This window comes from Eubalaena glacialis, chromosome X, assembly GCF_028564815.1.
Source record: "Eubalaena glacialis isolate mEubGla1 chromosome X, mEubGla1.1.hap2.+ XY, whole genome shotgun sequence".
Classification (NCBI taxonomy): domain Eukaryota; kingdom Metazoa; phylum Chordata; class Mammalia; order Artiodactyla; family Balaenidae; genus Eubalaena; species Eubalaena glacialis.
Window position 1 is genome coordinate 33,200,172 of NC_083736.1, and position 15,237 is coordinate 33,215,408.

Sequence of the window (15,237 nt, forward strand, 5' to 3'; positions counted from 1 at the left end):
GGCTTCTCTTGTTGCGGAGCATGGGCTCTAGGCGCACGGGCTTCAGTAGTTGTGGCACATGGGCTCAATAGTTGTGGCTCGCGGGCTCTAGAGTGCAGGCTCAGTAGTTGTGGCACATGGGCTTAGTTGCTCTGTGACATATGGGATCTTCCCGGACCAGGGCTCAAACCCGTGTCCCCTGCATTGGCAGGCAGATTCTTAACCACTGCGCCACCAGGGAAGTCCCGACTTTATTATTTTAAAATAACATTAGATAAACATGATGATGTAGAGTTAAGGGAATTAAAAAAGAAAAAAACAAAAAAACAACCTGCCTTCTTTTCTTTGTAAGCCTAGGTTTTCTCTTAGAGATTAGTATGGGAACAAATGACCTATTTCATCTTTATCAAACCTTTTGCTCTCTTAGAATCTATATAAAGTGACAGTCACTTTATTTACTAGTCACCCTATTTACTAGAGCTCTAGTAAATAGAGTGTAATATCCTGCTATAGGATATTGATAAGTGCATGTGCTTTGCAGGCCACATGTAAAGATGCAAGGCACTTTTTACATTTTTGGGTAATGTTGCATGCGTTGCAGTGAGGAAAATGGAATTGGACTTCAGTTTAGCAAGAAAGATCAAAGAGAAAAATATAGGCAGATGAGAGATGAAATCCAGAAAGATGAGCCATGGCAAGTCAAGAATCTAGAAGATTTACATGTTGGTACAAGTGATGTCATTGAGCAGAGTTGAACTGTGTTCCTAGGGCAGAAATTGATTGCTCTGTTACTATTTATGCCATGGTTGGTGATATGGAGCTCTGTCTGCTGATCATAGACAGAACATTTATTCTAGGCTTGCAAGTTAATCTAGTTTTCAATGGCTAGAGATACAGATGCTAGGTTTTCCTCAGAGTCTAGGATTGGCTAGTAAGACCAAGAGTGAAGAAATATAAACTCTGTTTATGGGATTCTAGTTACATTGCTTTCTCTGCAAAACAGTTCTTTCACTCAATTAGAGCTCACAATTCATAGGTACTAGCTTCTTTCTAATATCTCCAAAACTTCATATTTATGTTATTGCTCAGCTTATATTCCATCATCCATTATTTTAATCACCTTTTCCCAAGTATATGTAAATCTCTTGGCTCAACTCCCATTTTGGCTGAGTGGAAAACCTCTAATCTGATGAAATTCAACTCTTAGCCTACTCTAGCGCTGCACCTGGGAAGCTAATTGCGCTGGCGAAAAACACAAAACCAGGCTGTGAGGTTTCACTTTATATCTATAACCACTAATCCCAACTGAGTCCTGGTGTTTGCCATTCCTGCTGTGTTCCTGCATGCATTCACTTTCTCTCGATTTGAGATTAGTACCACACAGCTTCTCTTCTCCCCTCAAATCTCCAATCCTTCCTCCTTTATCTTCACTCTAAGGTTACAAATATATTAAGTGACCTAATAAGACATTTCCACTTGGATGTCTACTAGACATCTCAAACTTAACATGTCCAAAAAAAGAACTATTGGTTTCCCTATAACCTATCCCTCCTGAAGTCTTTCCTGTCTCAAGAAATGAAAATTCCATCACTTCAGTTGCTTATGCCAAAAACCTTAGCATTATCATTTATCGTGTTCAATCTCCTATTCTACATGCAATCCGTCAGCAAATTTTGTTAACTGTACCCTCAAAAGTATATCTTAAGTCTGATCATTTCTCACCATTCTTCTACTGTTCTTCCGCAGCCATACTACTTCGTTCCTGGGGGGTTTTTTTGAGCATGCCAAGCCATTCCTACCTTAGAGTCTCTGTACTTGCTGTTTTCTCTGTTTAGAATACACTTTTTTTCTGGATTTTTCACATGATTTTCTTCCAGAGTCCCTTATATCTTTGCTCACACATCTCCCTATCAGAGAGGTCTTTTGGGACTTCCCCATATAAATGAGCAGCCCCCAAGACATTGTACGCTGTCTTACTCTACCTTATCTATTTATTTTATTGTCAGTGTCACCTCACTAGAATGTAAAACCCACGAGAGCAAGGACATTGTCTATTTTATTCACTGCTGTACCCCCAAGGCCTAGAAAAGTCCCTGGCACAAAGAAGGCCCTGGCACTCAATAACTTTGTTGAATGAAAGATTGAACGAGCTACCCATGTCTCATCAAGTCTTTCAGATGACACTATTTGGACTGAGCAAATATATTCTGGAGTCCCAAAACACTTTTAATGTTAAAAAGCTATTATTGCTTTTACAGGTGATCGATTCCAGAAAGTGGAATTAGCCCTGACAGGCTCAGGACTTCCTGTCTTATTACAGTTTGATCCGGGAAGGGTCCTTAATTTTGCACCTTGTTTCATGGGTGGACGTTCAGAGATTCAGTGTATTATGCAAAATCGATCCAAATCACTTCCTGTGATGTACCGCTTTAAAAAAACTGCACATTTTAAAATTGATCCTGAAAAGGGCAAGATAGATGAAGGATGTATGCAGGTAAGATAATCATTCTGTGCTTTCACATGCTTTAAATATTTTAAGGTTGGCTAAAAAGCCATGCAGAGGATTAAAAGCTACATTTGTTGTACCAGTGTTTATAAATTGTATCTCTTTTGTGGCCTAGTTATGAATACTTTTGTACTGGTACCTATACAATATCCATAATTATTTGTTAAGTGCCTTTCATGTGCCAGGAAAAGCACTTGACACTGTAGGGAATGTAAAGTACAAAACATAGTTACTGCTTCTAAGGAATTTTTTTTTTTCTGAGAGAATATTTATTTACCTATGTGCCCAGGAGGTTGGCCCGTAAACTTAAATATCCAGCATGGAGCTTTGGCCCTCCCACACGAGGGTGGATGCAGGAATGGGTCCTGGAGCCCTTGTCTAGGGCAGTAGAACCCAGGGACCAGAGATGGGATGCACCTGAGCCAGCGGCTGCTGATAGCAGCAAAAGGTGAAAAGGAGGTGGGAACCAGGAACTCATCGCAGCCGCAGAGCTGCCGAAGCTTGGTCAAGCTTGGGTGCACACATGTGGGAGAAGTGGAGGTCCAGTGCCATGTGCAGAGGCTGGAGCCCAGGTGTCCGCCCCAGTGCCAGCTAACTCAAGACAGGAGAGAGGGGGTGGTGGCAGTTTTGCCACCAAGAGGCCCAGGTCTTACACTCCTGTGAGGTGAGGTGGTAGAGGGGAAAGCGGGCACTGTAGTCTGAGTACTTGGTGAGGGATGCATCCCCCAAGGCCAGCTCTTCAGAGGCTAGTGTGGAAGGCGCCCTGCAACCACTGGTCATGGGCATAGTGCGTCTGGGGCACAGTGAGGGGTGGCGGGTTGAGGGGCAGGCTGGTATCAGGAGGCTCGTCGTCATCAGGCCAGTGTCGGGTGGGTAGGAGCTGAGTGCAGGGAGGACCAGTCTTGTCACAGGTGCTTGCAATAGTTCAGGATTGACTCGTACAGCGCCCCCAGCTGGCACAGCAGGGATGCGTCCGCCCACCGTCACCTACGGCAGCGCGGCAGGCGGGGTCAAGGTGGGCGGCGTACAGGGGCTGGTCCCGGACGCCGGCGGCTTGGGCCCGCTCGTTGCGGCTGCGGCTGCGGCTGCGTGGGCTGTGGATGCGCCCCAGCTCCGGCCGCGAGCCCCGCGCGGTGAGCGAACCCATGAGGCAGTGCGGTAGCGGCGGGAGCCCTGCCCGGACGCAGCCCGCGCCGACCGGCGCCTCGGCCCGGAGCAGCCCGTTCATGGCCCGGCGGATGAACTTCTATGGCTCCTCCTTCCCTCCAACGCTCCGCCAGGTAAGAAGTTTTTAATGCATTAAGGAAGTGTAAGACATACACACAAACAGGTAGGGTTCAAGAAGAATGCAAAGTACTTTAAAACAGATCTGTAACAAGGTGATATAGAAACTCCAGCCAGGTAGAAAGGTCTTCCAAGATAGTAACGTATGAGCCAGACCTTGAAGGTTGAGTAGAATTTTCTAATTGGAAACAGATGATACTTAATTGACCGAGGCCTTGTACTGCTGGTGCAGAGCAGAAAAGTTGAATGACGAAGCACACCTGTGAGCACCAGGACAGCTTGTGGATGTCAGGGTCTGCTTTGCTCTTTCTCGCTACTCAGACAGCTTTCCCAGATCCTCTAAACCAGGGGTTGGCTGACTATGGTCCACAGGCGGCCTGCTGCCTGTTTTTTGTTGTTGTTGTTGTTTGTTTAAGTAAACTGCTATTGGAACGTAGCCCCTCTTATTTCTTGCCTATTGTCTATAGATGCTTTCATGCTACAAGGGCAGAGTTGAATAGTTGTGAGAGTTGTATGGTTTCATAAAGCCTAAAATATTTACTGTCTGGTAATTAACAGAAAAAGTTTGCTGAGTCTTGCTCTAAACAGTAGCAAACATGAGTGCCTTCAGTTTCACCTCAGGTTCTTATGTTATCATCTTTCCTCCAATGCATAGTGATATGGTTCATAAAGTTATTGATGGAAGCTTTCTCCCAGTTGCAGTCAAGAACTGTTGTAAACATGTTTAAATGCATGCAGTTCATATGTATAACTCTTCCTGCTTCATTAGAATGACACTCCTCCCACAGTTTTAATAGAGCTAATTAGTCTTCACAGAATAACAAGTGTTAACCACATTATGCAAAACGCTTTCTTTTTAATGGTTTCTTAGACTTTAGTCTGTCTCTTAATCCTACCAGCATAATTCATTTTCTCCAGTAACCTGCATATCTTTCAAAACATAGCTGATTTTCTCTGATCAGAGAAACTGACAAGGATCACAGGAATCTGGTCAATTTCTCTTAGCAGTCAGCTCCAAGTATTAAAGACTTTGAAAGACACCGATTACCAATTTCCTACAGAAGCTCTTCATACCAGGATAAGAGAGTGGAGGTGGAAGTTGAGAAAGAAACAAAGTGGTGAGAGGAGCAAAATGAGTGAAAGATTGAAAATAGCAGTGCTACAGAAAAGATGGGAAATAATAGCACAAAGGAAACAGAGGCTAAGGTGAATTTATAATGTGGAAGGATATGTCCTACATCCTTTGTGATGCTTTACTTTTGCTAGCTAAAATGTTTCAGAACCTATTGTGGCATCCAACCTCAGTTTGATTAGCATTATCTTAAGAAAGGGCTAAGTACCCAGGAAACAAGAGAAAATTTACAGCATGAAATATATAGTGGAAAATGATAGCAATAGGATGTTTTTTAATATATGGTAGGCATAAAATTAGTAACAGTAGATTAGGGATGGGCTGTTCCTAGTGGTTATGTTGAGAAAATGTGTAGGATGGCCAACAATTTAAGTGGACATGATATGAAAAGGTTAATTCAGTTTGAGTGTAGAGGGGGAGTCTGAGTGTTTAGAGAAGATACATGGGTGACAGCTGATAAATATGTGGCTGAGCAGATAATGAATCACTGTTGAGAAAGGAACATTTAAAGAGGGTATAATAAAGGGTCTTTCCTTTCATTATTAAATGAAAATTGTTCTGTTCACAAAGGTTTTTAATTTCTACAATGCAAGGCAGACCTGAAGTATATTTGCCACTTAAATTTAGGTCAGCATATAATCTTCTGGGCATAAAAAGAAATATATACTTTTGGGATCTCTGAAACCAATTTGGGAATTTCACATTGAGAGGGGCTCCTGGGAACACCCTATGCTATATAAAATTTTCAAACTCAAAAAAGAACCCCATAAGGGACTTCCCTGGTGGTCCAGTGGTTAAGAGTCTGCGCTTCCACTGCAGGGGACATGGGTTCAATCCCTGATCGGGGAACTAAGATATCCTGCATGCTGCGTGGCTTGGCCCAAAAAAACCCAAAATACCAAAAAACCAAAAAAAAACCCATAGCTGATAGTTACCAAATTGCAGGTATACAATATAGTATTGTTAACTATAGTCATCATGCTGTACATTAGATCTCCAAAATTTACTCATCTTGAGTAACTGAAACTTTGTATTCTTTTGACCAACATCTCCCAATTTCCGCCCCCTCCCTGCCCTGGCAGCCACCATTCTACTCTCTCCTTCTATGAGTTTGACTATTTTAGATTCCACGTATATGCCACATATAAGATTCATGTACTGTTTGTCTTTCTGTGTCTGGCTTGTTTCACTCAGCATAATGTCCTCCAGGTTCATCCATGTTGTCACAAATGGCAGGATTTCCTTCTTTTTTAAGGCAGAACAATATTGATTGTGTGTGTACTATATTATCTGTATTCATTCATTGGTGAACATTGAGATTGTTTTTGACTCTTGGCTATGGCAAATAATGCTGCAATGAACATGGGAATGCAGATATATCTTGGAGATACTGATTTCATTTCCTTTGGTTATATACTCAGAAGGGGGATTGGTGGATCATATGGTAGTTCTATTTCTAATTTTTTGAGGAGCCTTCATACTATTTTCCCTAATTGCTGTATCAGTTTACATTCCCAACAACAGCAAATAAGAGGTTCCCTTTTCTCCATAACCTCACCAACCTTTGTTATCTTATTTTTTCGATAAATGACCATTTCAACAGGTGTGAAGTAATAGCTCATTGAGGTTTTGATTTGCATTTCCCTGATGCTTAGTGATGTTGAGCACCTTTTCATATACCTGTTTGTCATTCATATGTCTTCTTCAGGGAAATGTCTATTCAGGTCCTCTGCCCACTTTTTTTTTAGTAGATTTTTTTCTTTTTTAACATCTTTATTGGAGTATAATTGCTTTACAATGGTGTGTTAGTTTCTGCTTTATAACAAAGTGAATCAGCTATACATATACATATATCCCCATATCTCTTCACTCTTGCATCTCCCTCCCTATCCCACCCCTCTAGGTGGTCACAAAGCACCGAGCTGATCTCCCTGTGCTATGCGGCTGCTTCCCACTAGCTATCGATTTTACATTTGGTAGTGTACATATGTCCATGCCACTCTCTCACTTTGTTCCAGCTTACCCTTCCCCATCCCCGTGTCCTCAAGTCCATTCTGTAGTAGGTCTGTGTCTTTATTCCCATCCTGACCCTAGGTTCTTCATAACCATTTTTTTTTTTTTTTAGATTCCATATATATGCGTTAGCTTATGGTATTTGTTTTCCTCTTTCTGACTTACTTCACTCTGTATGACAGTCTCTAGGTCCATCCATCTCATTACAAATAACTCAATTTCGTTTCTTTTTATGGTTCAGTAATATTCCATTGTATATATGTGCCACATCTTCTTTACCCATCCATCTGGTGATGGACACTTAGGTTGCTTCCATGTCCTGGCTATTATAAACAGAGCTGCAATGAACATTGTGGTCCATGGCTCTTTTTGAATTATGGTTTTCTCAGGGTATATGACCAGTAGTGGGATTGCTGGGTCATATGGTAGTTCTATTTTTAGTTTTTTAAGGAACCTCCATACTGTTCTCCATAGTGGCTGTATCAATTTACATTCCCACCAACAGTGCAAGAGGGTTCCCTTTTCTCCACACCCTCTCCAGCATTTATTGTTTGTAGATTTCTTGATGATGGCCATTCTGACTGGTGTGAGGTGGTACCTCATTGTAGTTTTGATTTGCATTTCTCTAATGATTAGTGATGTTGAGCATCCTTTCATGTGTCTGTTGGCAATCTGTATATCTTCTTTGGAGAAATGTCTGTTTAGGTCTTCTGCCCATTTTTGGATTGGGTTGTTTGTTTTTTTGGTATTGAACTGCATGAGCTGCTTGTAAATTTTGGAGATTAATCCTTTGTCAGTTGCTTCATTTGCAAATATTTTCTCCCATTCTGAGGGTCTTCTTTTCGTCTTATTTATGGTTTCCTTTGCTGTGCAAAAGCTTTTAAGTTTCATTAGGTCCCATTTGTTTATTTTTGTTTTTATTTCCATTTCTCTACGAGGTGGGTCAAAAAGGATCTTGCTGTGATTTATGTCATACAGTGTTCTGCCTATGTTTTCCTCTAAGAGTTTGATAGTGTCTGACCTTACTTTTACGTCTTTAATCCATTTTGAGTTTATTTTTGTGTATGGTGTTAGGGAGTGTTCTAATTTCATTCTTTTACATGTAGCTGTCGAGTTTTCCCAGCACCACTTATTGAAGAGGCTGTCTTCTGTCCACTGTATATTCTTGCCTCCTTTATCAAAGATAAGGTGACTATATGTGCATGGGTTTATCTCTGGGCTTTCTATCCTGTTCCATTGATCTATATTTCTCTTTTTGTGCCAGTACCATACTGTCTTGATTACTGTAGCTTTGTAGCATAGTCTGAAGTCAGGGAGCCTGATTCCTCCAGCTCCGTTTTTCTTTCTCAAGATTGCTTTGGCTATTCGGGGTCTTTTGTGCTTCCATACAAATTGTGAAATTTTTTGTTCTAGTTCTGTGAAAAATGCCAGTGGTAGTTTGATAGGGATTGCATTGAATCTGTAGATTGCTTTGGGTAGTAGAGTCATTTTCACAGTGTTGATTCTTCCAATCCAAGAACATGGTATATCGCTCCATCTATTTGTATCATCTTTAATTTCTTTCATCAGTGTCTTATAGTTTTCTGCATAAAGGTCTTTTTTCTTCTGAGGTAGGTTTATTCCTAGGTGTTTTAGACTTTTTGTTGCAATGGTAAATGGGAGTGTTTCCCTAATTTCTCTTTCAGATTTTTCATCATTAGTATACAGGAATGCAAGAGATTTCTGTGCATTAATTTTGTATCCTGCTACTTTACCAACTTCATTGATTAGCTCTAGTAGTTTTCTGGTAGCATCTTTAGGATTCTCTATGTCTAGTATCATGTCATCTGCAAACAGTGACAGCTTTACTTCTTCTTTTCCAATTTGGATTCCTTTTATTTCTTTTTCTTCTCTGAGTGCTGTGGCTAAAACTTCCAAAACAGTGTTGAATAATAGTGGTGAGAGTGGGCAACCTTGTCTTGTTCCTTATCTTAGTGGAAATGGTTTCAGGTTTTCACCATTGAGGACGAGGTTGGCTGTGGGTTTGTCATATATGGCCTTTATTATGTTGAGATAAGTTCCCTCTATGCCTACTTTCTGGAGGGTTTTTTTATCATAAATGGGTGTTGAATTTTGTCAAAAGCTTTCTCTGCATCTATTGAGATGATCATATGGTTTTTATTCCTCAATTTGTTAGTATGGTGTATCACTTTGATTGATTTGCGTATATTGAAGAATCTGTGCATTCCTGGGATAAGCCCCACTTGATCATGGTGTATGATCCTTTTAATGTGCTGTTGCATTCTGTTTGCTAGTATTTTGTTGAGGATTTTTGCATTTATGTTCATTAGTGATATTGGCCTGTCGTTTTCTTTCTTTGTGACATCTTTGTCTGGTTTTGCTATCAGGGTGATGGTGGCCTTGTAGAATGAGTTTGGGAGTGTTCCTCCCTCTGCTGTATTTTGGAAGAGTTTGAGAAGGATAGGCGTTAGCTCTTCTCTAAATGTTTTATAGAATTTGCCTGTGAAGCAGTCTGGTTCTGGGCTTTTGTTTGTTGGAAGATTTTTAATCACAGTTTCAATTTCAGTGCTTGTGATTGGTCTGTTGGTGTTAAAGTCCCGTAGTATGATTGTGTTACTGTCGATTTCCCCTTTTGTGGCTGTTAGCATTTGCCTTATGTATTGTGGTTCTCCTATGTTGGGTGCATAAGTATTTACAGTTGTTATATCTTCTTGGATTGATCCCTTTATCATTATGAAGTGTCCTTCTTTGTCTCTTGTAATAGTCTTTATTTTAAAGTCTATTTTGTCTGATATGAGAATTGCTACTCCAGCTTTCTTTTGATTTCCATTTGCATGGAGTATCTTTTTCCATCCCCTCACTTTCAGTCTGTATGTGCTCCTAGGTCTGAAGTGGATCTCTTGTAGACAGCATATGTATGGGTCTTTTTTTTGTATCCCTTCAGCCAGGCTGTGTCTTTTGGTTGGAGCATTTATTCCATTTACATTTAAGGTAATTATCGATATGTATGTTCCAGTTACCATTTTCTTAATTGTTTGGAGTTTGTTATTGTAGGTCTTTTCCTTCTCTTGTGTTTCCTGCCTAGCGAAGTTCCTTTAGCATTTGTTGTAAAGCTGGTTTGGTGGTGCTGAATTCTCTTAGCTTTTGCTTGTCTGTAAAGGTTTTAATTTCTCCGTCATATCTGAATGAGATCCTTGCTGGGTAGAGTAATCTTGGTTGTAGGTTTTTCTCCTTCATCACTTTAAATATGTCCTGCCACTTCCTTCTGGCTTGCAGAGTTTCTGCTGAAAGATCAGCTGTTAACCTTATGGGGATTCCCTTGTGTGTTATTTGTTGTTTTTCCCTTGCTGCTTTTAATATGTTTTCTTTGTATTTAATTTTTGATAATTTGATTAATATGTGTCTTGGCGTGTTTCTCCTTGGATATATCCTGTATGGGACTCTCTGCACTTCCTGGACTTGATTAACTATTTCCTTTCCCATATTAGGGAAGTTTTCAAATATAATCTCTTCAAATATTTTCGCAGTCCCTTACTTTTTCTCTTCTTCTTCTGGGACCCGTATAATTTGAATGTTGGTGCGTTTAATGTTGTCCCAGAGGTCTGTGTGACTCTCCTCAATTCTTTTCATTCTTTTTTCTTTATTCTGCTCTGCGGTAGTTATTTTCACTATTTTATCTTCCAGGTCACTTATCCGTTCTTCTGCCTCAGTTATTCTGCTATTGATTCCTTCTAGAGAATTTTTAATTTCATTTTTCTGTTGTTCATCATTGTTTGTTTGCTCTTTAGTTCTTCTAGGTCCTTGTTAAATGTTTCTTGTATTTTCTCCATTCTATTTTCAAGATTTTGGATCATCTTTACTCTCATTACTCTGAATTCTTTTTCAGGTAGACTGCCTGTTTCCTCTTCATTTGTTTGGTCTGGTGGGTTTTTACCTTGCTCCTTCATCTGCTGTGTGTTTCTCTGTCTTCTCATTTTGCTTAACTTCCTATGTTTGGGGTCTCCTTTTCACAGGCTGCAGGTTCGTGTTCCCATTGTTTTTGGTGTCTGTCCCCAGTGGGTAAGGTTGGTTCAGTGGGTTGTGTAGGCTTCCTGGTGGAGGGGACTAATACCTGTGTTCTGGTGGATGAGGCTGGATCTTGTCTTCCTGGTGGGCAGGTCTGTGTCCAGTGGTGTGTTTTGGGGTGTCTGTGACCTTTTTATGATTTTAGGCAGCCTCTCTGCTCGTGGGTGGGGTTGTGTTCCTGTCTTGCTAGTTGTTTGGCATAGGGTGTCCAGCACTGTAGCTTGCTGGTCGTTGAGTGGAGCTGGGTCTTGGTGTTGAGATGGAGATCTCTGGGAGATTTTTTCTGTTTGATATTATGTGGAGCTGGTGGACCACATCCAGCTGGTGGAGCTGGTGTTTGATATTACCATTGCCCTGCTGGATCAGTGTCCTGAACTTGACTCTCCCATCTCAGAGGCACAGGCCTGACACCTGGCCAGAGCACCAAGATCCTGTCAGCCACATGGCTCAGAATAAAAGGGAGAAAAAAAGAAAGAAAGAAAGAACAAAAAATTAAAAATATAAAATTAAATAAAGTTATTAAAATAAAAAATAAAAATTATTAAAAATAAAAAATTAAAAAGTAATACAAAGAAAGAAAGAAGAGAGCAACCAAACCAAAAAACAAATCCACCAATGATAAGAAGTGCTAAAAGCTATACTAAAGAAACAAAAACAAAAACGGGCAGACAGAGCCCTAGGACAAGTGGTAAAAGCAAAGTTATACAGACAAAGTTACTCACAGAAGCATACACATACACACTCACAAAAAGAGAAAAAGGAAAAAAATATATATATTGTTGCTCCCAAAATCCCCCGCCTCAATTTGGGGTGATTCGTTGTCTATTCATGTATTCCACAGGTGCAGGGTACATCAAGTTGATTGTGGGGATTTAATCCGATGCTCCTGAGGCTGCGGGGAGAAATTTCCCTTTCTCTTCTTTGTTCGCACAGCTGCTGGTGTTCAGCTTTGGATTTGGCCCCGCCTTTGCGTGTAGGTCGCGTGAGGGCGTCTGTTTTTGCCCAGACAGGACGGGGTTAAAGGAGCAGCTGCTTCGGGGGCTCTGGCTCACTCAGGCCGGGGGGAGGGAGGGGTATGGAGTGCGGTGCGAGCCTGCGGCGGCAGAGGCCGGCGTGACGTTGCAGCAGCCTGAGACGCGCCGTGTGTTCTCCTGGGTAAGTTGTCCCTGGATCACGGGACGCTGGCAGTGGCAGGCTGCACAGGCTCCTGGGAGGGGAGGTGCGGATAGTGACCTGTGCTCCCACACAGGCTTCTTGGTGGCAGCAGCAGCAGCCTTAAGTGTCTCATGCCCGTCTCTGGGGTCCGCGCTGTTAGCCGCGGCTTGCACCCGTCTCTGGAGCTCCTTTATGCGGCGTTCTTCATCCCCTCTTCTCGCGCACCAGGAAACAAAGAGGCAAGAAAAAGTCTCTTGCCTCTTCGGCAGCTCCAGACCTTTTCCCGGACTCCCTCCCGGCTAGCTGTGGCACACTAGCCCCTTCAGGCTGTGTTCACGCCGCCAACCCCAGTCCACTCCCTGGGATCCGACCTCCAAAGCCTGAGCCTCAGCTCCCAGCCTCCGCCCGCCCCGGCGGGTGAGCAGACAAGCCTCTCGGGCTGGTGAGTGCTGCTCGGCGCCGAGCCTCTGTGCGGGAATCTCTCCGCTTTGCCCTCCGCACCCCTGTGGCTGCGCTCTCCTCCGTGGCTCCGAAGCTTCCCTCCTCCACCACCCGCAGTCTCCGTCCGCAAAGGGGCTTCCTGGTGTGTGGAAACCTTTCCTCCTTCACAGCTCCCTCCCACTGGTGCAGGTCCCGTCCCTATTCTTTTGTCTGTTATTTCTTTTTTCTTTTGCCCTACCCAAGTACGTGGGGAGTTTCTTGCCTTTTGGGAGGTCTGACGTTTTCTGCCAGCGTTCAGTGGGTGTTCTGTAGGAGCAGTTCCACGTGTAGATGTATTTCTAATGTATCTGTGGGAAGGAAGGTGATCTCCCCGTCTTACTCTTCCACCATCTTCTTCTCCCCCTCAGTTATCTCTTATACATTGAACCATATGAAATTGCTGGTATTCAACTCTCTTTAACGTATAAAAATTTCGGTTTCGTGTGTGCCAACCCAGTCCTTCAAGTTACCATGTTTTAGTTTTTTTGCATGCATTTTTATTACTTATGCACGCATTATTTTGCTAAATTGTTTTATGTAGATCCATTTATTAAATGAATTATTCATATTTTCTGAATTTGCTTAGGGATTTAGCTTTAAGTTGGAACCAGTGGTCTAGTGTAGTAATTAATTCATGGAAATTCAAAAAAAAACATATTTACACTTAATATTCAATTCTCTAAAAGATATATCCCCTTTGATCAGTAATCCTATGGGACAGTTTGTGGTGAAAGACTTGGCAAAATACAAGGACCATGCACCTGTCGCAATGCTTCAATCAACCACGGCACACATTCACAATCATAACACAAGTAAGGAGTTAATAAAGGATGCTCTGATAGCCTTTCCCAATGACCGAGCTGCAAGTATCCGGTCTGGAGAAGAGCATAAACATTTCAGGTAATGTGCTATATTAAAAACCTGAAATTTTGTAAGATACAATAACCAGCATGACATGCAGAGATCTTACCAGATCCTGCTGTAACAAATTAGTGATGGTAATAATAATAATAGTAGTAAAATTAAATTTTCTTTCTTTTTTTTTTTCTTTTACATCCGAGGAGTGGTTGCTGAATGCTATTATCTAACCTCTCATCTCTATTGCGTACTTGCCAGGACTTGTGAATGGTTTACCAGATGATTCTTAAAATATGCTGTTAACAAGTAGAGAAGAATAATAGAAATAATCACTTTTGGAAATGTATACAGTCCTCAGAGTAGTCATGTTCATTAATTATGGCTGAGAGCCTGAATTTATCTAAGATTAAAAATTTTAAACTGTGATAAACAAGTTGTTCTCGTCTTCATTGTCATTATCTTCATCCCTATGCTATCATCTTTGTTCAGTCCCCTCAAAGTCACATTTCCAATAACCTTTCCCAAAATGAACTAAAACCTCCCCAATTATAAGGACTATGAGTGATAGTAAGCCTCAATTTAAAAATTACCCCATTTTCAAAGAACTTACTACCATGTCAATGCTTAGTGAGAATAAACCCAGTCAATCTGACATCTTTATTTGGGCCATTAGCTCAGGAATGGTTTTTATACATTTGAGGATGAACTGGGTTTCTTTTCTGCCTGCTTGTTTAACTGTCTAAACTTGACCATGTCCCTGGGCTTTCTCTACTTGTCTCTTTACCTTTGGTGAGTCTTCAAGTTTACTTACTTTGATAGTCACTTTCTTAAAATACCATTTGATTTTTTAGTCCATAATTGTTTTATTATCCACAATTGGAAAATTCTGGGTTTTTATATAGTCTATTTTATGATTTTATTTTACAAGTTCCATCCACAGCAGTCTTTATCTCTCTTTTTTTACTTGACAAGTACCATAAAACACACAAGCATAAAAATTATGCAGACTCCATTTTAAATAATTATACAGTATAAAAAAAGGAAAACTCATCCCACCCTGCAGAGGTAGCTGCTGGAAATAATTTTTAAATGTATCATTTTCATTTCTTTCCTATGCTTATACAAATATATCTATATAGAGATATAATGTGTTAATTTAACATTAACATTTTGTTCCTGTCTAAGTATTAATCAGATGATCTCAAAATGCCAGGATTTTTTTGAAGAAGGCTAACGTAAGCATCCCATGGCCATAATTATTTTTCTCAGTTTACTCTTTTCCATGCTAACAGAAATACAAAATTTAGTCCAGTTATTTTCTGGCTAGCAAATAGTAATGAAAATTTAAGTAATGAAATTTTATAGTGTATTAAGTTGTTGGTAATTATAATTGTTTTATTTTTTAATACTTTTTACCTTTTCAATTTTTGAGAAGAAAAGGTAAGAATTTTTGTCTAGTTTTATTTAATGCAGTATATGTCTTGTGTTTAGAATAGTATGTTATAGTAGGCATTCAGTAAAAATTTTTTTAATAAATAAGTGAGGAAAAATGCTTTATTTACTTAGTAATTTTTGTTGTCTGTACTTTGCACATTTAAAAAAAATCACCTACTCAAAGTTGCAGAGGTATTTCTTAAAGTTTATTCTTTAAGGAGCTGATAAGCATTTAGATGTGTTAGTAACCAGCTCTTTGTCACTTCAGGCACCTCCTGTACTACTTCTTTTTAAGTCCCTCCTTTTCTCCTTGTTACAGAGATAGAGACCT

The 15,237-nt window shown here is 40.7% G+C and overlaps 1 protein-coding gene across 1 annotated transcript in view; it reads left to right on the forward strand.

The window, feature by feature from the left end:
* CFAP47 (cilia and flagella associated protein 47) overlaps positions 1-15,237 on the forward strand; it is a 486,133-nt gene that overhangs the window by 18,692 nt on the left and 452,204 nt on the right. Inside the window, 4 exon segments of the mRNA XM_061178124.1 lie at positions 2,238-2,473; positions 3,430-3,765; positions 4,775-4,887; positions 13,320-13,514. Coding sequence (XP_061034107.1) covers positions 2,238-2,473; positions 3,430-3,765; positions 4,775-4,887; positions 13,320-13,514 — 880 coding nt within the window.